Source organism: Antechinus flavipes, chromosome 3, assembly GCF_016432865.1.
Source record: "Antechinus flavipes isolate AdamAnt ecotype Samford, QLD, Australia chromosome 3, AdamAnt_v2, whole genome shotgun sequence".
Lineage (NCBI taxonomy): Eukaryota > Metazoa > Chordata > Mammalia > Dasyuromorphia > Dasyuridae > Antechinus > Antechinus flavipes.
The window spans coordinates 489,908,723-489,929,915 of NC_067400.1; the positions used below are offsets into that span (position 1 = coordinate 489,908,723).

Consider the following 21,193-nt stretch of genomic DNA (forward strand, 5'->3'; position numbering starts at 1 on the left):
ATTGTAGCCCAGTTCAAATATAGTGATGTTATTTTTTTTGTCTGAGAATAAAATGCAACAACCACCATTGCCTAAAAAAATTCACACATCCTTCCCTACTCAAAAACCCTCACTGAATCTTTTTGTCCTTATTATCATAACACACACACACACACACACACATTCTCTGTCTCTGTTTCTCTTTCTCCATCTTTCTCTTTCTTTGCCTCTATTTTCTGGCTAAACTTCTTTTTTCACAGAAGAATCCAGTTGATCATCTTCTTCTGTGCATTTTCTCACAAGAGTTTGAGAAAAGGGTCCTGAAAGCCCAATTATTAGTATCTGAGATCCACAGGAAAGCTCCACTTTAGCGTTTGATCACGACTTGTTCATATGCACCAGATCCCACTCTGTTTGGAAGGTGGTGACTGCCAAAAGATGTACTTCCTCCAGGACCCACAAATAGCCTCAATCCTTCTTCTTCTGCACTGGAGTCTAGGCTGAAATCTTGACTTTGCAATATTTTTTCAACAATATCATCTGCATCCACTCTGGTAGCATCAACACGTTTTGATTGAGATTCCACAGAATCTTGCTTCACAGGGTGCCTGTTGAGTTTTTCTGATGATCCATCGCCCTCTTGTTTAACGGGTGTTTCAAGATTAAGATCAACTACTTTCTGTTCAGTGTCATCACATGGCTCTAGGATACTTTCAATTCCCGTTGATGTACTTCCCACTGAAGCATTTCTCTTGTGACAAAGGTCAGAAAAACTGGATGACCTGGAGTGACACGTACTATAACTACCTGACACTTTTGATTGTTGGCTTGCATAGCTTGATGTTCTAGAATGTCCACAGGCACCAAGTTCGTCTGGAACTGAGGCACTCTTTGCTGACAGATCTGACAAGCCAAGGTGGATTTTGAGAGTCTCTCCATCCTTCCGATCCTCATGTAGAGATTCAGATTCACCGGCAATTGGTATATACATTGATGTAGATGGAGGCGTTTTAAAACATGGATCACCAGACATGAGCTGCATACTGATCAAGACTTTAAGAATAGAATTATCTTGTTAGGTTTAGATCTGCAAAGCCCAACTTTGCATAAGCCTTTCTGCCTTTTAATTCCTTCCTCACAGAGACCCTGTAGATACAAGGATACAATAGATTTCTCTACTTCATCTCTTCTTATTCTTTTCTTAACTCTGCTTAATAAAATTTCTGACCTTATCATTTGGCTGAAACTACTGTCTCCAAAAATACCAATATCTTAATTGCCGAATTCAGTGACCTTTATTTTCATGCTTCTTTATCTTCTGCAACCTTTGCTTTTATTGATCATCCTACTACCTAGTATAGTGATCGGGCAGAGTTCCAGGCCTGGAGTCAGGAAAGCCCAAGTTCAAATATGATCTTATAATTAACCTGTGCCCTAATGACATAACTTCTTTCCTTGTTCTTGTCTTTAAAACACTGGTGATAATATTTGCCTCCAAGGGATGGAGTGAAAATTGAATGAGCTAGTTATAAAGTACTTAAAACAGCTACTCCAATAAAAACTGTTACCCCTTATTCTCTTGTCTTTCCTTCCTGGTTGTTCTTGTTTTGTTAAAAATCTTCATCCAGATCACACACACAAAACTGAGGTGTCCTTCAGTGAGGAAAGTAATAGTAAGTATTGATGTCATTCCTGTTTTACATGTGAGGAAACTAGAGTAAACAAGATTAAATTGTTTTATTTTGGTCATTAAGTGTGTAAAAATCAAGGAAATAATTTTAACCACTAATACCTTCTCATTCTACATCCAAGATGGAAAAATCTCACCACATTGACCTTATGAAGAGAATGTTTTAGTAATGGCAGAGCATAATTGCGGAGATTATTTGAAATATTAAGGCCAAGTGTTCACTGTTAATGTGATAGAGGTGATGATCTCAGTGATTCACACTAAAATGAAAACCCTTGACAGCCAACCAAATAAGTCAATAAGAAAAATAAAAACAAAAAGCCACTTTTTTCACAAGGATAAAATTTTGTTAGAAGCCCAAATCTTATTTTCTTTGCTTCTTTCCAAATGGTATACTGTGTACTTGACCTATAAATATTCAGTCATAATGTGACTCCTAGAAGGAGGTTTAGAGATGGTCTTTTCTAAAGTTATTTTCCTCTCTTTAGCAAAAAAAAAAAAAAACAAAAAAAAACAAAAAAAAAAACTATTTTTAATTTATGTATTAACACAAGCATTTACATAACATAGTTTAATAAGATGCTTGCACATAAACCTCCAAAGATATTATGTACAACTTACTTCTTTTATACACACATACTTTTATACCCACTTCTATTTATTAATTCATTCTCTGGTTGTAGACACCAACTTTCCTCATATATTCTTCATATTTAGTTTGGACATTTGTAACAATCAAAATGATTTTTATGTTCAAAGTCATTCTTTTTTGGCACTAATAGTTTATTTATTTATTTTTTTACAATTACATGGAAAGATAATTTCCAACATTCATTTTTGTAAGATTTTTTATTTAATTTTTTTCTCCTCTCTTTCTTCCCTCCTCTCTCACCAAGAAAGCTAGTAATCTGATATAGGTATACATGTACAAATGTGTTAAATGTATTTCCATATAAGTCATGTAGTGAAATAAAAAATAGAACAAAATGGTATACTATCTTCTAATTTCTAATAATATCACCTTTTTTGCATAAATCATGTACCTTTGTTGAACTTATATTGGTAAATAGTGTGAGATGTTGATCTATGTATGCCAGTGCCTGCCATATTATTTTCCAGTTTTCATAGGAGTTTTTTTTTTTTCAATAGTGAATTCTTGTCCTAGAAGCTAGAATCTTTTACTTTATCAACTAGCAGATTATTATAATTAGTAATATGGCTTGTGTACTTAATGTATTCCATTGATTCACCACTCTATTTCTTGGCCAATACCAAATAGTTTTTGTGATTGCCATTTTTCCCATCATTTTTTTTTATTATTATAGCTTTTTATTTACAAGATATATGCATGGGTAATTTTTCAACATTGACCCTTGCAAAACCTTCTGTTCCAAGTTTTCCCTTCTTTCCTCCCAATCCCTCTTCTAGATGGCAGGTAGACCCATATGTGTTAAATATGTTAAAGTATATGTTAAATACAATATATGTTTACATATCCATAAATTATTTTGCTGCACAAGAAAAATCAGACTAAGACATAAGGTAAAAATACTCTGAGAAGGAAATCAAAAATGCAAGTGGACAAAAACAGAGGGAGTGGAAATGCTGTGTTGTGGTTCATAATCATTTCCCATAGTTCTTTCGATGGTCTAGCTAGTTCTCTTCATTATTGAACAAATGAAACTCATTTGGTTCATCTCATTGTTGAAGAGAACCATGTCCATCAGAATTGATCATCATATAGTATTGTTGTTAAAGTATATAATGACCTCCTGGTCCTGCTCATTTCACTCAGCATCAGTTCATAAGTCTCTCCAGGTCTTTCTGAAATTATCCTGCTGGTTATTTCTTACAGAACAATAATATTCCTTAACATTCATATACCACAACTTATTCAGCCATTCTCCAATTGATGGGCATGTGATTGCCATTTTATAATAGTTTTAGATCTGGTATGAGTAGGCCAATTTTCTTTTCATTGTTTTCATTAATCCCCTTGATATTGTTGACTTTTCATCCTTCCAGAGTATTTCATCTATAATTGTTTTTCTTTGCGTTGGGTTTTTCTGCTTTGGATATCAGACTCATATTTTGGCACAACACATATTTCCTAGATTTCCTTTTCCCCTACATTCCAAATATTTTATATAGTATTGAAATTAATTAAATGTTTGGTAGAATTCATTTCTAAATCAATCTGATTCTAGGGAATTTTTCTTAGTTCATTAATGACCTATTCAAGGTATTTTTTTCCTAAAATTCAGTTAAGCATTTTATTTACTCTTTTGTAATTCTGGGGAATTTATATTTTCCTAAGTATTCATTCATTTCAATATGCTATTCATAAGAAATACATTTGAAACAGAGAGATAGACAAGACTAAAGGCAAAGGATAGAGTAAAATATATTATGCTTCAGCTAAAAAAATAAAAATAAGGAATAATAATTTTGATCTCAGAGAAACCAAGATCAAATGAGTGATATTTAAAAGAGACAATGAAGGGAAATGCATGTTGTTGTTAAAGAGTATAACACAGCCAGTAAATTAATATCAATAATGAATATCTGTACACCCAGTCATATACCATCCAAATGCTTAGATAAGTTGAGTTAGTCACAGAAAACAAGAGACATCAAAAATAGATTAGTGGGGGACCACAATAACTTAGATGTGATAGAATTTTGTAGAAAACTGAATGAGAATAGAAAAGAATATACATTATTCTGAGCAGTACGCAGCATTTATTCAAAAAATTGTCTTTGTGTTATGGTATAAAAATTTCACAATCAAATGCAGAAAGGCAGAAATATAAAAAACATCCTAGTCAGATCATGATGCAAGAAAAATGGCTTATAAAAGAGGGCCAATGAAAGATAACCTTAAATCTAATTGGAAACCAAATAATCAAAAACCAAAGAATGAGTGGATCAAACAACAAATCATGAAATGATCAATAATTTCATCTGAGAGAAGGACAATAATAAAAGAATATAACAAAATATATGAGATGCATCCAAAGCAGCTCTGAAGGAAAATTTTATTTCACATTTTAAATGCTTACATGAATAAAAGAGAGAAAGAGAAGACAAATGAATTGGGTAAGAAACTAAAATGTTAGGAAAAAAAAACAAATTAAAAATCTCCTATTCAAGACCAACTGAGGAATTAAGAAATTAAAAAAAGAGATTAATAAAATTGAAAATAAGAAAAATATTGAACTAATAAATAAAAGTGGGTGTTTGTTTTATGAGAAAAAAATAGATAAAGTTTTAGTTAATTTGATTTAAAAAAAGAAATAAGAAAAACAAATTACCAATATCAAAAACAAAAAGGGTGAATGTACAATCAATGCAAAGGAAATTAAAGCGATAATTTGGAGCTATTTTGCTCAAATATATGCAAATAGATCTGAAAATATATTTGCTTCACTTAGCATCAGTTCATGTAAGTCTCTTTCTTGAACCTCTCCTAATTGTTTCTTATATAAAAATAATATCCCATAACATACATATACCATAACTTATTTAAACATTCCCCAACTGATAGACATCCACTCTATTTTCATTTCCTTGACATTAAAACAAAAAGGGCTGCTACAAACATTTTTGCACATATGTATTATTTTCCCTTTTTAATGATCTCTTTGGGATATAGGTCCAGTAGAGACACTGTTGGATCAAGAGGTATGAACAGTTTGAAAGCCCTTTGGGCAAAGTTCCAAATTGCTCTCCAGAATAGTTGGTTAGTTCACAATTCCACCAACAATGTTTTAGCATTCTAATTTATTCCAATAATCTCTAGTGTTTTTTAATAGAAATGGGTGTTGGGTTTTGTCAAATACTTTTTCAGCATTTATTGAGATAATCATAAGATTTTTGTTATGTGGTTATTAATCTAGTCAATTATGCTAATAGTTTTCCTAATATTGAACTAGACCTACATTCCTGGTATAAATCCTACTTGGACATGTTGAATAATACTGGGAGTAAGTTGCTATAATCTCTTTGCTAATACTTTATTTAAGATTTTTGTATCAATATTCATTAGGGAAATGGGTTGATAATTTTCTTTCCCTGCCTGGTTTATATATCAGCACCATATCTGGGTCATACAAGGAATTTGGCATGACTCCTTCTTTCCTTATTTTTCCAAATATTTTAGAGCATTGGCATTAACTGCTCTTTTAATGTTTGGTATAATTCACATATTAGTACATTTGGTTCTTATGATTTTTTCTTAGGGAGTTGATTAATAGCTTGTTCAATTTCTTTTTTTTTTTTTCAAAATGGGATTATTTCCTCATCTGCTAATCTGGGCCATCTATATTTTTGTAAGCATTAATTTTATTTAGATTATCAGATTTTTTTCACATACAGTTGGGCAAAATAACTCCTAATTATTACTCTAATTTCCTCTTCATTGGTAAAAGGTGTACTTTTTTACTTTTGATACTAACAATTTTATTTTCTTCTTTTCTTTTACTAATCAAATTAATTAAAGTTTTGTCTATTTTATTGGTTTTTCATAAAATCAACTCAGTTTTGCTTATTAGTTCAATAATTTCCTCACTTTCAATTTTATTAATCTCCCTTTTTATTTTTAGAATTTCAAATTTGATATTTAATTGGGGGGTTTTTAATTTGTTCTTTTATTAGCTTTTTTAGTTGCCTGTCCAATTGATCTTCTCTTTCTCTTTTTTATGCAAGTAAGCATATGGAGACACAAAATTTCCCCTAATAACTGCTTTGGATGAATCTCATATATTTTAGTATTTTTCTCATTATTGTCATTCTCATGAATGAAATTATCAATTGTGTCTATGATTTGTTGTTTCACCATTCATTCTTTAGGATTAGATTACTTAGTTCCAAATTAATTTTTGGTCTATTTTTCCCTGACTCTTTATTACATGTAATTTTTATTGCATCATGATATTAAAAAAAAATGCCTTTAGTATTTCTGCCTTTTAGCTTCTGATTTCAAGGATTTTTTTTTTGCCCTAATATATGGTCAAATTTTGTGCAAGTATTTTGTGTAGAACTATTAAAATTGAGGGACAGAAGGGAGGGGAGTGAACATTGGCTCAAAGACAGAATATCAGACATATTTGGCTTCATAGAAAAACTTGTGTTACCATAGGGAAGTAGGAGAAGAAAGGAGAAAGGATTGGATGATTTAAAGCAAGAGTGAAGCAGATTCTATTATGATTCAGCTGAAGTAAAAACAGCAGGGGTAGCAATCCTGATCTCAGATCCAGGAAAACCAAAAATAAATCTAATTAAAAAGAATAAGAAATGAAACTACATTTTGCTAAAGGATATGATAGACAATGAAGTAATATCAATACTAAACATATATGCACCAAGTGGTAGAACATCCAAATTCTTAGAAGAGAAGTTAAAAGCTACAGGAAGAATTAGACAGTAAAACTATACTAGTGGGGGATTTCAACCTTACTCTATCAGAACTAGATATATTGTATGACAAAATAAATAAGAAAGAATTTAAGAAGGAAATAGAAATTTAGAAAAGTTAGGCATGATAGAACTTTGGAAAAAATTGAATGGAGACAGAAAGGAATATATATCTTTTTTGGTGGTACATGGAACCTTCACAAAAACTAAACATTTATAAGGGCATAAAAATTTCAAAATCAAATACAGAAAAGCAGAAATAGTAAATGCATCATTTTTATCTAATGATTCAATAAACATTACATGTAAAAAGGGCCAGGAAAAATTTTTAACAATTAAAGATGTTAATAAAATCAGGAGTGAAACAAAGATGCCCATTATCACTGCTATTATACAATATTGTATATAGAACTTAGCAGTAAACAAAAAATAAATATAACACATTAAAATAGGCATACTCTTTGTAGATGATATGATGATGTACTTAGAAAATACTAAAAATCATCCTTAAACCCACTCACTGGAAACAATTACAGCTTTAGCAAAGTTTCAGGAAATCTTAAATGAGTGAAAAGCGCCCATATATGCAAAAATTGTAGCAGCTCTTTTGAAGTAGCAAAAAATTGGAAATAAGCAAATAACCATCAATTGGGAAATAGCTGAACAAGTTGTGCTATGTGAAGATAATGGAATATTATTGTTATATAAAAATGATTAACAAGCTGATTTTAGAAAGTTCTGATAAGAACTGATGCTGAATAAAACAAATAGAACTAGGAATACATTGTACACAATAACAGGAGGATTGTGTGATGATCACCTATGAATGATTTGATCTTTTCACTGGTTCAGTGATCCAAGGCAATTCCAATATACTTTGGACAAAAAATGCCATCTGTATCCATAAAAAGAACTATGGAGATTAAATGTAAATCAACATATGCTATGCTCACTTCTTTTTTTTTTTTCTTTCTTTCTCTCTTTCTCTCTCATGATTTTTTTTCCCATTTCTTTCTGATTTTCCTCTCCCAACATGATTTATAAAGAAATGTATATTTAAAAAGTTAACATACATAGATAACTATAAAAACAAAATAATTTTTAAAAGGTATTAAGAAAGAGACTGTTCTCACTCTGAAGGTTATTTCCTTTCTTATAGTTCTTCTAACTAGGTAGCTATTTATTGGGTATGTTTCAGTGGACATTTCTTTTCAAGATTAAATCAGAAGATCACAGAAGTCTTTTTCATCTCTGAGATTCCATGACTTGTCTACTGTAAGCAAGAATGGATATTGGAAATTTAGGAAATTTGGGGCAAATTGTAAATTAGAAAATTAGCCATTGAATTAAGGCATTTATGTTTGGGAAACAATCCTTTAAAAAAATGAAAGCAAAAAGGAGGGGGGAAGTTAAGTCTTTTTGGAAGTACATTATTATTGCATAAACCGTATATATTAGCTTATTTTCTGACAAACTGTTTCCAATATATAGACACTGACAAAACAGATTTTTTTTTTGTTCTGTGGGTGCTTCAGTTGTTTTCATGACCTGTCACTGCTTGAGAATTATTTGTAGTAAGAGAAACCCTTCTTCTTCTTCTTCTTCTTCTTCTTCTTCTTCTTCTTCTTCTTCTTCTTCTTCTTCTTCTTCTTCTTCTTCTTCTTCTTCTTCTTCTTCTTCTTCTTCTTCTTCTTCTTCTTCTTTTTGATTCAGCTCTAGTAGACGTTTTTCAACAACTGTGGTAAACAATGATCATATTGCATGTTGTAAATACCCTTTAGGCTTGATGCAGGGAAATGGATTTATTGATCATAATATCTATCATCAAGCCTAGATATATGTCAGGTTCCATTTATTCATTTAGCCAATCCACAAAACATTTGTTTAAATATTAGAGACTGATTTTTTGCTTTTCTTTCTATTTGTTTTATATTTTCATTTTTCTTGACTATCTGGTCTGCAGAGTAACATTTCAAAAGCCATTTCATGAACTAATATAATATTATAATAGCTGTTTGACTGTTGTTGGTATTGGTAGTTCTTTTTCTTCAATTTATATAGATCTTGCCATGTTATTTTTTTCTGAAACCACCCCTCCAATCAGTTCATCCATTCCCAAATTTCATGAGCAACTCTAATTTTCCAATTCTTTGCTCCCACAAAAAAGCTGCTATAAATGTTTTTGTATATTTTGACCCCTTTATTTTTCCTTTGATCTCTTTGATGCACATAGCTAGTAGTGGTATTTCTAGGTCAAAGAGTATACAGAATTTTCTAGCAGTTTGGGCACAGTTCCAAATTGTTATTTGAAATGATTGGACCAGTCCAAAAGTCTACTTTATAACTTTATATAAAATGCTTTATACAGTATAAATATATTACATGTTTATACTATATATGTGTGTGTGTGTGTGTGTATGCTTTACATATCTATATCTATTGATATCTATATATAGTGCTTCAAAAGTATACCTATTTTCCCCTATCCCCTCCAATTCTTTTCATTTCTGATAGGTGTGAGAGTGATGCCACAGAATTGCTTTAATTTGCCTTCTTCTAATCAATAATTATTTAGAATATTTTTTCAATACATATAGCTTTTATTTCTTCTCTAAAATCTGCTTATTCATATTCTTATTTATCAGAAAAATTGCTATTAATGATTTTTTTATATTAATTAATTGTCTCTCTTTGTGTACTCCTGACTACCTCCTCTCCCTGGTGCCTCATATCTCTCTCTTCTTGACCTCTTAAATTATTTTTGGCTGAGGAAATGTCTTGCTCTGAACTTGTTTGCTTTGCTGCTTCAAAATTTCATATGAAAAATTATTTTAAGTTGATTTAGAGGGGAAGGTTGGGAGAGTTCAGCAGAGTTGCTATCTGTTGACCATCAAATCCAGCTCTGCATTTTGAAGACCAGAAAAGAGAGATCACTATGATTGCTTCCTCACACACAACTCTTAATCAATGTTTATTTATACTAGGTGAATTGATTAAATGACAGAAATCAAGACTTGTTGTTTAACACTTTAAGATTTATGCTGGAACAGTCATAATTAGAGATTTATTAATTTGAGGGGATACATTAGGTTGTTCTTGTTTAATCATTTTGGTCACACCTAACATTTTGTGACTTATTTAGGGTTTTCTTGGGAAAGATACTAGAGTGATTGTAATTTCCTTCTCTAGCTCTTCTTACTGTTGATTAAACTGAGACAAAGTGTTAAATGACTTGCACAAGGTCATACAGCTATTAAGTGTCTGAAGCTGGGTTTTAACTGAAGTCCTCTTGATTCCAGAAGCAGGCATCTATTCACTGCACAAACTTTTGCTTCTATTTCATTTTCAACACTTATCATCGTGCCTGGAACATAATAAATGAATGCTTGATGATTTGTTATCTTAAGTTGCTGAAAGACCTGATATTCTAGGCAACAAATAAATAGTAAAATGTTATATGCAAAGAAGAGACTCAGAAAAAAAATACCATCAATAAAAATACTTATTTCATTCTTCAATTTACATTAATACTAGGTCTAACATTATACTATCTTTGTGATTTCATCTGTCAAATAATCTCATATCATTTAAAAAAAAAAGAAGATGCTTTGAGGAAATCTTAGGCACTAATTTTTTTTTCTACAAACAGAAATGCTTCTAGTTCTCCTCTGTAGGGTCCCTTAACACTACTCTGTCCTTGTAGCTCCTCTTAGAGCTACTTTTAATGCCCATTTGTCAACAGCAAGGCTAGGCCACACTTACCCCATCTTTGGGCACCAACCCTGATCCCACAGAGAGAGACCAACTAGGAGATAGGGATGAAACAAAAGAGAACTTTATTCTTAGATAACACATATTTATACCCCTCCCCCCCCCGAGAATCCTGGGGGAAAGGGAGGTCCTCTAGGAACCTGTATGGGTAGGTTATAACAAGATTGGCCCTGAGAAGAGGGAGGGAGGTGTGCTAGGCTTTGAGAGCACTAAGGAGAGAGACGTGGTACCTGGGGTCAGACACCGCCTCTTGGGCTATGCCCCACCTCCACATAGAACTCACTTGTGTCTTGGTACCTCTCAACCCTCAGGTCCTCCCAAATCTTGAAGTGCATTTCTGACTCCTAGAGGCTTTTTAACCCTAACACTCCTCTTCCTCTGCCTCCTCTTTTTCTTCTTCCTCCTCCTCTTTTTCTTCCTTTTCCTCCTCCTCCTTCAGCTTATTCTTCTTCTGAATGGTGAAATGATTATTGATAGTTAGATCATAAATTTTCTTTATTTTTCAATTACCTGTGGCAAGTTAGTGGTTATTGCAGTTAACTATAAATAAAACTTGAAACTTATGATTAAGTCATGCATATAAGGACCACTCACTTTCAATAACAATCCAATTAAAAATAGTTTATTTTTAGATAGACTTACTATGTGCCAAGTCAACTACATACTATGTAAATAGTAAAACATCTGTAGAAAAAGTATTTATTACCTTCTGTTTTCATTAAGGATAGTTTTCCTATGTGCATAAATCGTTCAATGATGGCTCTTGCCAATCCTCTGAAAAATTATATTTTGGGAACATTATTGAAATCCACTGAAAACCAAATTTCTAATCATATTTAGTTGGTTCCTCCCCCCCAACCTGTTTGCCTAAACATGAATAAACATCAATGCTGTTTAATATTAAATTATTATACTTGTCAAAACTCTATATAGTATATGAGAGGTGCTATAGTCAATGGATTTATCCATATATATATAGTATGTACATGCATCCACATATGAGTGCATATATGTGTGTATATATTTTATGTTTATCCAGAAAGTAACATAAATTTAGATTTATATATTTATCACAACTTCTGAGGTAAAGTAATGAAAATGTGAGTTTCATGTGTAAGACTGTATACTAATATAATTCTTATATGACTATTAAATGTCCTCACTCAATAAGTAAGCACATTAAGAACTTAATAGGGGTAGACCTTGTGCAAGATTTGTGATTGCTTGGGGAAAAAAAAAAGCATTAGTTAATATTGTTCTGGTAACTGATTCATTTCCTTGATAAATTTCTAAGTTTAAAAAGAGTTGAGAGCATAAATGTCACAGATACAACTAGTATTGCAGAAATTTTCTTTGTGGTTAACTTACATCCATTTCATCCCGAACTTTTGGAAATCTCATCTACCTTGTACATTGACTTCCCCTTCTGTCAATGCCTTTAATGTCAATACATTTATTGGCTTAATCACAAACCACAGTAAATGATGATATAATTAGGTAGCAATTTCAAAAGTCATCACAAGTGAATATGTATTGCAACAAATTTCTACTTGTAAGTCAAGATGACTACAGAGTGGGAGGGGTGTGTGAAAATCTTTCTTCTTCCTCCCTACTACTTCCTCCAGTCAGATGAAATGATGGGACTAGAAAGATGAGTCAATTTTTGGTCTTTTTTCTATTTTTATTTTTCCCCAGTTAGTTCTTTGAAAAGATAGATGTAGTAAACTGAATCATAGTAATATCCTCCGTTAAGATCTAATTAAGCCAACTGTCTAACAAAAGAACACCACATTTCATTTTTCCTTACCTTTATACATGTGCCCTAAAACTAAATGATCTCAGTTTTACTTATTTCCTTAATTTTGGTGTAATTTTTGGTAATGTCCAGTATGGGAATTGTAGTGACAGTAAAGAAATACCATTTAAAAAAAAGGATCCTTAGAGTTATACTTGTTGAATGATGTAATTTGTATCTTATCTGAAATATATTTAATTGCTTATTATAGAAGATGACAAATCCTTTTCTTTAAACATAAGGATTAAAATTAAGTATTTTTATTATTTCCCCAAGAACACTTGTCATGAGATATTTATTTTAATTTATTATTAGAGATAACAGATTTAAAAGAAGAAAAGAAAACAACATGCTAACAATAAGATGTCACAATACTTCTTTTAACAGTATGGCTAAAATGCGAATTTCTGTTCTTTCTGACTATACAAATCAATCTATTGCATTAAGTAAAATTTTAGGAGAAAAAATGTGACTGGATGGATATACCAAAATTAATTTCTTAAACAACATAATATTATTTTCTTTTTCCAAGCACAGTATAGTATAAAGATTTATTTCTTTATTTAGGCTAATGCTGGCAATGAATCCTTGTATATTGTCAGTTGGCAAATATACATTAGAACCTAGCCTAAAACATTGTACAGACATTTACATTACAATCTTTGGGGGACGAGAAGAAAAGATAAGGTTTCTTTTTTTCAGCATTGAATTGCTGAGTAGTTTAATCAAATATTGGACAACATAGAACAAACAGATATAATGCTACTCTTCTCTTTTCTTATTTTGTTACGATAACATTATGTCATAAGTGATAGAGTATATATAAGAATAGATAGCACTCTAGAAGCTTTAAGAGCTGTTCACTATATTGGTTAAATGTACCCAATGAAATATAGTTTTATTGGACTTTGGAGCACACTAGCTAGATTTCCATGTTTAAGATCAAGAAAGTATAAAGGATAAGTAAGTGTACACAATATATAAATAATCATTTAGTCTAAAACTCCAGTAATGGGAATTTAACTTCTGAATAATATGGATATTTATTTCAGAGAAGTGTCTTTTGCCTTTTTAGTTACAACCAGAAAGCAAAGAAATAATAATGTTTATGGGAAGCCCAGCTATAGAAACTAAGTTAATTGAATATTTCACAAAAGCTTTGAGTTGCAAAGGTCTGATTAAGGCACTGACAAACCATGACTTGAGAACATAAGAAGATTGTTTCTTACCATAGAACTGCCACTGGCATCCAAAATCATAGATACAAGTCCCACCTTTGACACTTATTACTTATGTGATCCCTTGATTTCAGCTTTCTCATATATAAAATGAAGGGATTCGAATACCTACAAATCACCATATAACATTAGACCTATAATACTGCCATGCCTTGGCAGAGAGAAAATGAACAATCAGCATAGTATAAGAAATAATTTTAAACCAGACAATTGCTTGATATTGAGTATTTGTAGAAAACAGCAGCAGGAAGAGAGGAAGCAGATGAAGCAAAAGAAGAAGCAAAAGGAGAAGAAAAAGAAGCAGAAGAAGTAGAAGAAGGTGGATAAGGAGGAGGAGAAAGAGGAGGGAAAGGACAAAAAGAAGGAGAAGGAGAAAAAGAAGGAAGAGGAGGAGAAATGGAAAAACTGGGACACGTGTACATTGTTGTTGTAGTTATGAACTGATCCAAACATTCTGCTGAGCAATTTGGAGCCCCAAAGGCTATCAAGTTGTGCATACACTTTGTGTTTCTACTGGGCCTGCATACCAGAGAGATGATAAAAAAGGGAAAAGGACACATATGTGCAAAAAATGTTGACAGCCCTTTCTGTAGTGACAAAGAACGGGAAACTGAGTGGATTTGCATCAATTGGGGAATAGCTAAATAAGTTATGGTGTATGAATATTATGGTATATTATTATTCTATAAGAAATAATCAGCAGGATGATTTCAGAGAGGCTTTGAAAGAGGTATTAAAAAATGCTGAGGATTTATGGGGATTTATTTTGTAGCCAGCTACTTTGCTAAAATTATGAATTATTTCTAATAGCTTTTTAGTAGAATCTCTGGGGTCCTCTAGGTATACCATCATATCATCTGTAAAGAGTGATAGTTTGGTTTCTTCATTGCCTACTCTAATTCCTTTAATATCTTCCTCGACTCTTATTGCTGAGGTTAGCATTTCTAATAAAATATTGAATGATAATGTGATAGTGGGCAACTTTGCTTCACTCCTGATCTTACTGGGAAAGGTTCCAGTTTTTCCCCATTGCATATGATGCTTACTGACGGTTTTAAATATATGTTCCTGACTATTTTAAGGAAAAGTCCATTTATTCCTATGCTCTCAAGTGTTTTTATTAGGAATGGATGTTGGATTTTATCAAATGCTTTTTCTGCATCTATTGAGATGATCATATGGTTTTTGTTTGTTTGGTTATTGATATAGTCAATTATGCTAATGGTTTTCCTAATATTGAACCAGCCCTGCATTCCTGGTATAAATCCTACTTGGTCATAGTGTATTATCCTGGGGATGATTTTCTGTAATCTTTTTGCTAATATTTTATTTAAGATTTTAGCATCGATATTCATTAGGGAGATTGGTCTATAATTTTCTTTCTCTGTTTTCAGCCTACTTGGTTTAGGTAGCAGTACCATGTCTGTGTCATAAAAGGAGTTTGGTAGGACTCCTTCAATCCCTATTTTTTCAAATAGTTTATTTAGCATTGGAGTTAATTGTTCTTTAAATGTTTGGTAGAATTCACATGTAAATCCATCTGGTCCTGGGGATTTTTGTTTAGGGAGTTGATTGATAGTTTGTTCTATTTCTTTTTCTGAGATGGGACTGTTTAGGATATTTACTTCTTCCTCTGTTAGTTTGGGCAAGCTATATTTTTGGAGGTATTTTTCTATTTCATTTAAGTTGTCGAATTTATTGGCATAAAGTTGGGCAAAGTAACTCCTAATTATTGCTCTAATTTCCTCTTTGTTAGTGGCGAGTTCTCCCTTTTCATTTTTAAGACTAACAATTTGATTTTCCTCTTTCATTTTTTTAATCAGATTTACTAAGGGTTTGTCTATTTTCTTGGTTTTTTCATAGAACTAACTCTTAGTTTTATTAATTAATTCAATAGTTTTTTTTTTTTTTTTACTTTCAATTTTATTGATCTCTCCTTTTATTTTTAGAATTTCAAGTTTAGTGTTTGACTGGGGGTTTTTAATTTGTTCCTTTTCTAGCATTTTTAGTTGCAAACCCAATTCATTGACCTTCTCTTTCTCTATTTTATACAAGTAGGGCTCTAGAGATATGAAATTTCCCCTTATTACCGCTTTGGCTGCATCCCATACATTTTGGTATGATGTCTCATTATTATCGTTTTCTTGGGTGAAGTTATTAATTATGTCTATGATTTGCTGTTTCACCCAATCATTCTTTAGTATGAGATTATTTAGTTTCCAATTACTTTTTGGTCTACTTCCCCCTGGTTTTTTGTTGAATGTAATTTTCATTGCATCGTGGTCTGAAAAGGATGCATTTACTATTTCTGCCTTACTGCATTTGAGTTTGAAGTTTTTATGTCCTAATATATGGTCAATTTTTGTATAGGTTCCATGAACTGCTGAAAAGAAAGTGTATTCCTTTCTGTCTCCATTACATTTTCTCCAGAGATCTATCATATCTAACTTTTCTAGAATTCTATTTACCTCTTTGACTTCTTTTTTATTTATTTTGTGGTTTGATTTATCTAATTCTGAGAGTGCAAGGTTAAGATCTCCCACTATTATAGTTTTACTGTCTATTTCTTCTTGCAGCTCTCTTAATTTCTCTTTTAAGAATTTAGATGCTACCCCACTTGGTGCATATATGTTTAATATAGATAGTGCTTCATTATCCATGCTACCCTTTAGCAAGATATAGTGCCCTTCCTTATCTCTTTTAATTAGATCAATTTTTGCTTTAGCTTGATCTGAGATCAGGATGGCTACCCCTGCTTTTTTGACTTCACCTGAAGCATAGTAGATTTTGCTCCAACCTTTTACCTTTAACCTGCATGTATCTCCCCACTTCAGGTGTGTTTCCTGTAAACAACATATTGTAGGATTCTGGCTTTTAATCCATTCTGCTAACCACTTCCTCTTTATGGGGGAGTTTACCCCGTTCACATTTATGGTTAGAATGACCAGTTCTGTATTACTTGCCATCTTGTTAACCCCGGTTTATGCTTTTCTCCCTTATTTCCCCTTTCCCCCCTTTCCAGTATTAAGCTTGTGAGCACCACTTGCTTCTCACTGCCTTCCCTTTTTAGTATCCCTCCCCCCGCCTTAGAGTTCCTCCCCCTATCTTACCCCTTTCCCTCCTAGTTTCTGTATTCCCTTCCTCTTAGCTTATTCCTTCCCTTTTCACTTTTCTCTTCTCACTTTTCAATGAGGTGGGAGAAGTTTCACCATAGATTGAATATGTCTTAAGATTTTTCACTTAAAGCCAATTCTGAAGGCAGTAAGATACCCACTATATTCATCCCCCTCCATTCTTTCTCTTAGATATAATAGGTTTCCTATGCCTCTTCATGAGATGTACTACCCCCACTTTACCCTTTTTCTGGTACAATGTCCTTTCCACATCAATTTCTAGAACAAGGTATACATGTATTCTTTATACATCTATATAGTTGAAATATAGTTCCCAAGATTAATCTTTACCTTTTTAGATTTGTCTTGAGTTCTATATTTGTAGACCAAACTTTTTGTTAAGTTCTGGCTTTTTCATCAGAAATAGATGAAATTCGCTTATTTCGTTGAATGTCCATCTTCTTCCCTGGAAAAAGATGCTCATTCTAGCTGGGTAAGTTATTTTTGGTTGCCTACCAAGTTCCTTAGCCTTTCGGAATATCGTATTCCAGGCCCTTCAATCTTTTAATGTGGATGCTGCCAGATCCTGGGTGATCCTTATTGTGGCTCCTTGATACTTGAATTGGGTTTTTCTAGCCGCTTGCAATATTTTTTTCCTTCGTCTGAGGGTTCTGGCATTTGGCCACTATATTCCTTGGTGTTTTGATTTTAGGATCCCTTTCAGTGGGTGATCCATGAATCCTTTCAATGTTTATTTTCTGGGCAGTTCTCTTTGATAATTTCCTGGAAAATAGTGTCCAGGCTCTTTTTTTCATCGTTCTTTTCTGGGAGTCCAATGATTCTCAGATTGTCTCTCCTGGATCTGTTTTCCAGGTCTGTTGTCTTCCCCAGAAGGTATTTCACATTCTTTTCCATTGTTTGATTTTTTTTTTTTTTTTTTGGATTTTCTTGACTGATTCTTCTTGTCTCCTCGAGTCATTCAATTCCAATTGTTCAATTCTGATTCTCAGTGAAGTATTTTCTTCACTCAGTTTTTTAAAATCTTTTTCTAATTGTCCAATTGAGTTCTTTTGTTCTGTGGAATTTTTTTCCATTCCGCCAATTTTGTTTTTTAGAGAGCTATTTTCTGTTTCCAGTTCACCAATCCTATTTTTCAAGGATTTTACTTCTTTATCCACTCTCTCTTTAACTGACTTCCCCAGGCTCTTTTGCCAAGCCTCCCTCTCCTTTTCCCAAGCCTCCCTCTCCTTTTCCCAAGCTTCCCTCTCCTTTTGCCAAGCCTTACTCTGCTTTTCCCATTTTTCTTCTAACTCCCTTGTGAGAGCCTTTTTAATTACTTCTATGAGGTTCATCTGTGCTGAGGAACAGATGATCTCCTCCTTTGGGGATTCACCTGGGGACTGTCTGTTTTTAGTCTCTCAGGATTTAGAGTCTGCTCTCTATCTGTATAGAAGCTGTCAAGGGTTAAAGTCCTCTTCAGTTTCTTGCTCATTCTGTCTAATAATCAAAGACAAACTAGCAAAGAAAAACAGAAAAAACTGGAGTCTTTCTTTGGGGGAGGGGCTGGATGGTGTTACCGAGCTTCCTCTAAAGACTGCGGGGGGCAGCAGTGAGTCACTACCCCGACTGTGCTGCACCTGCGCTCTGAGATCCCAGAGCGTGCTGAGTCACTGTAGTTGGGGTAGAGGAGGCGGCCAGGACCCGAGAGACTCCAGCTGTTTGGGGTTGTATTCTTCAGCCCTGGTGTTTTTAGCTTCTCTGCTGGGCTGCTGACTTGCTGCCGGAGCAAAATATCCAGTCCTGTAGCGAAGCTCTCCCCGCAGAGACGGCTGCGATCACTCCCCACCCCCTCTCCAGTCTGCTCCCGTGCTCTCACTGTTGCTGCCTGCCGCCTGCGCCCGATCTAAAACCGTCCCAGCCCTCCAGTAAAGACAGACCTTTCTTGGCAAATCTCAAGGATGGCTTTTCTTGGTAACTATTTGTGGGTTTTTTTTCAGTCAAGCATTAATTCAGAGGCTTGTAATGAAATGGATAGTGAGAGAAAGCGTGGAGCTATACAGCTGTGTGACTCCTATCCGCCATCTTAACCGGAAGTCCGGCTTTGAAAGATTTACATGAACTGATGCTAATTGACATGAGAAAACCAAGAGTACATTGTCCATAGCAACAACATTACATGATGATCCATTCTGATGTATATGCCTCTTTTCAACAATGGGGTGATTCAAGCTAATCCCAGTAGAATAATCATGGATAGAGCCATCCGCATCCATAAACAGGATTGCCAGGACTGAATGGACATCACAACATAATTTTTAACTTTTTTGCTGAAATCAAAACTGACCATGTGTTTATGTGATACATCAAAGTAGTAGTTGGTATGTTCTCCACTTGTGAAAGCATTTGAACTCCCTGCATGCTCACTGAGGAATTGGCTATATTCATTTTCTTTTGGATATTTCTTCATTCCCAAGAATCGCATATGTTCACAAAAATGGCTTAAACCAGCAATATTTGGGGGATCTGATAATGATCCTATGTGTACATCAAGAGCTGCTGATGACTTATCTGTGGTAGGATCACTGATGAGGAGTGCCTTGATGCCATTTATCAACTCTAATCCCGGTATTCTCGTTTATCCTCTGGAGATTTGATAATGTGATTGACTATTCTTTTAACAGCAGGGTTATCTATTTTGCCGCAAAATGTTAATATTTGTAAAAATGTTGATATTTGTAAAAATATCAAAAAGACCTTCTAAAATTTGATAGATCTGAAGAACTGGAGTTCCAATCAGTTTACTGAAGTAGTGTACTCAAAACAAAATAATTGCTAATTCCCCAAATGGAAATCTCTAAGCATAGTTGGAATAGCTACCTTTCAGGTGTCCAGTAAAAGCATTTCTTATTTGTATTTAGTCTGTAGAAGATGACTATTTAGGTTCTTGAGTTATTTTCACCTTTCAAACTTCCATGAATGCATATGGAACTCATTAATATGTTGTTATTAAACTCCAGGCTAACCTATCTTCAGTATTACAAGGATGTTGAATTGACTTTACTGTCTTCAAGAATCCAGCAAAAAGCTGAAAGGATAGAGGAGACAGGGGTTCAAATTGAGTTAATAATTATCAAATTTGGCACAAATGTGATGATTTTATAGATGACAAAGCCCATGGTAGGGAGCTGGCATAGTGGTAGAATGATGGCTTCTGACCTCAACCTGTGTGACCCTGAATAGGTTGCCTAATTTTTTTCCCTCAATTTTCTCATCTTAAAATGGGACAGAGGAGGAAATAGTAAATCACTCCAATATCTTTGCCAAGAAAACCCCCAAAAGTGATCACGAAGAACTGAATATGATTGGAAAAAAATGACTAAACAACCTAGATTATTCTGGAATTTTTTTTAATTTGCGCAATTACATTTCTCACACAAGAGACATTGATGTGTCACACCTTTTATTATATCTCGTGTCTCTTATCTATCTTGTTCAATCATATGGAAAGGTTAAGCAATATAAAGAGTATAGAGCATTGTTGGGCAGCAGTACCCATATTATGAAATATGTGTGTTCTAGGAGATTTAAATTAATACTACAAGATTAAGTTAAAAGAAGGCAGAATGCTTAAACTTTTTACTTCATTGTGAAGAAATCTCAGGGAAGAAACTACAAATAGAGGAGAAAGTTGAAGAAAAAGAATCTGAGAATCTCATTATTAATTAAATGGGTGAAACTAACTTCATCAGATTTTTAAGAGGCTTGGTATATTTCACACCCAAATTGGCCAAGTTCTTTTCCTTAGCTCTGGTTCTTGAAGTAACTCAATTCTTGTCTCATGATCAAAACTTTTCTGTCTCAGTCATGAGAAACTTGACTTAAATATTCCTAACTTCCCTGGATTTCACACAGACTTTTTTTATAAATTCTGTCTTCTCTATATTCTACTTGGTCAAAATTCCCCAGAGCAGATGATTTCTGTTTTCATCTTTGTCTAGCTATCTTGCTCTGGTCATGTAGTATATTCCTAGCTAGCCTTATAGCACCCTAGTCTGCATCCAATCATCACTCCTTCTGATATGATTTCTCTGTTTTATTTTTCTTGTTGCTGTTGTTGTTGGTTGTTGCTGTTGTTGCTGTTGTTGTTTGTTTGTTTGTTTTTGTGGCATATATTACCTTCAGTCAATTCCCA

The 21,193-nt window shown here is 33.4% G+C and overlaps 1 protein-coding gene across 1 annotated transcript; it reads right to left on the minus strand.

Annotated features, from left to right (window-relative positions):
- Window positions 1-231: 231 nt before the first annotated feature.
- Window positions 232-19,483, minus strand: LOC127557345 (protein FAM102B-like). The gene is given in 3 exon segments (XM_051990697.1): window positions 232-1,055; window positions 1,057-1,154; window positions 19,346-19,483. Coding segments are annotated over 3 exon segments (945 nt in total). The 3' UTR covers window positions 232-346.
- Window positions 19,484-21,193: the final 1,710 nt, after the last annotated feature.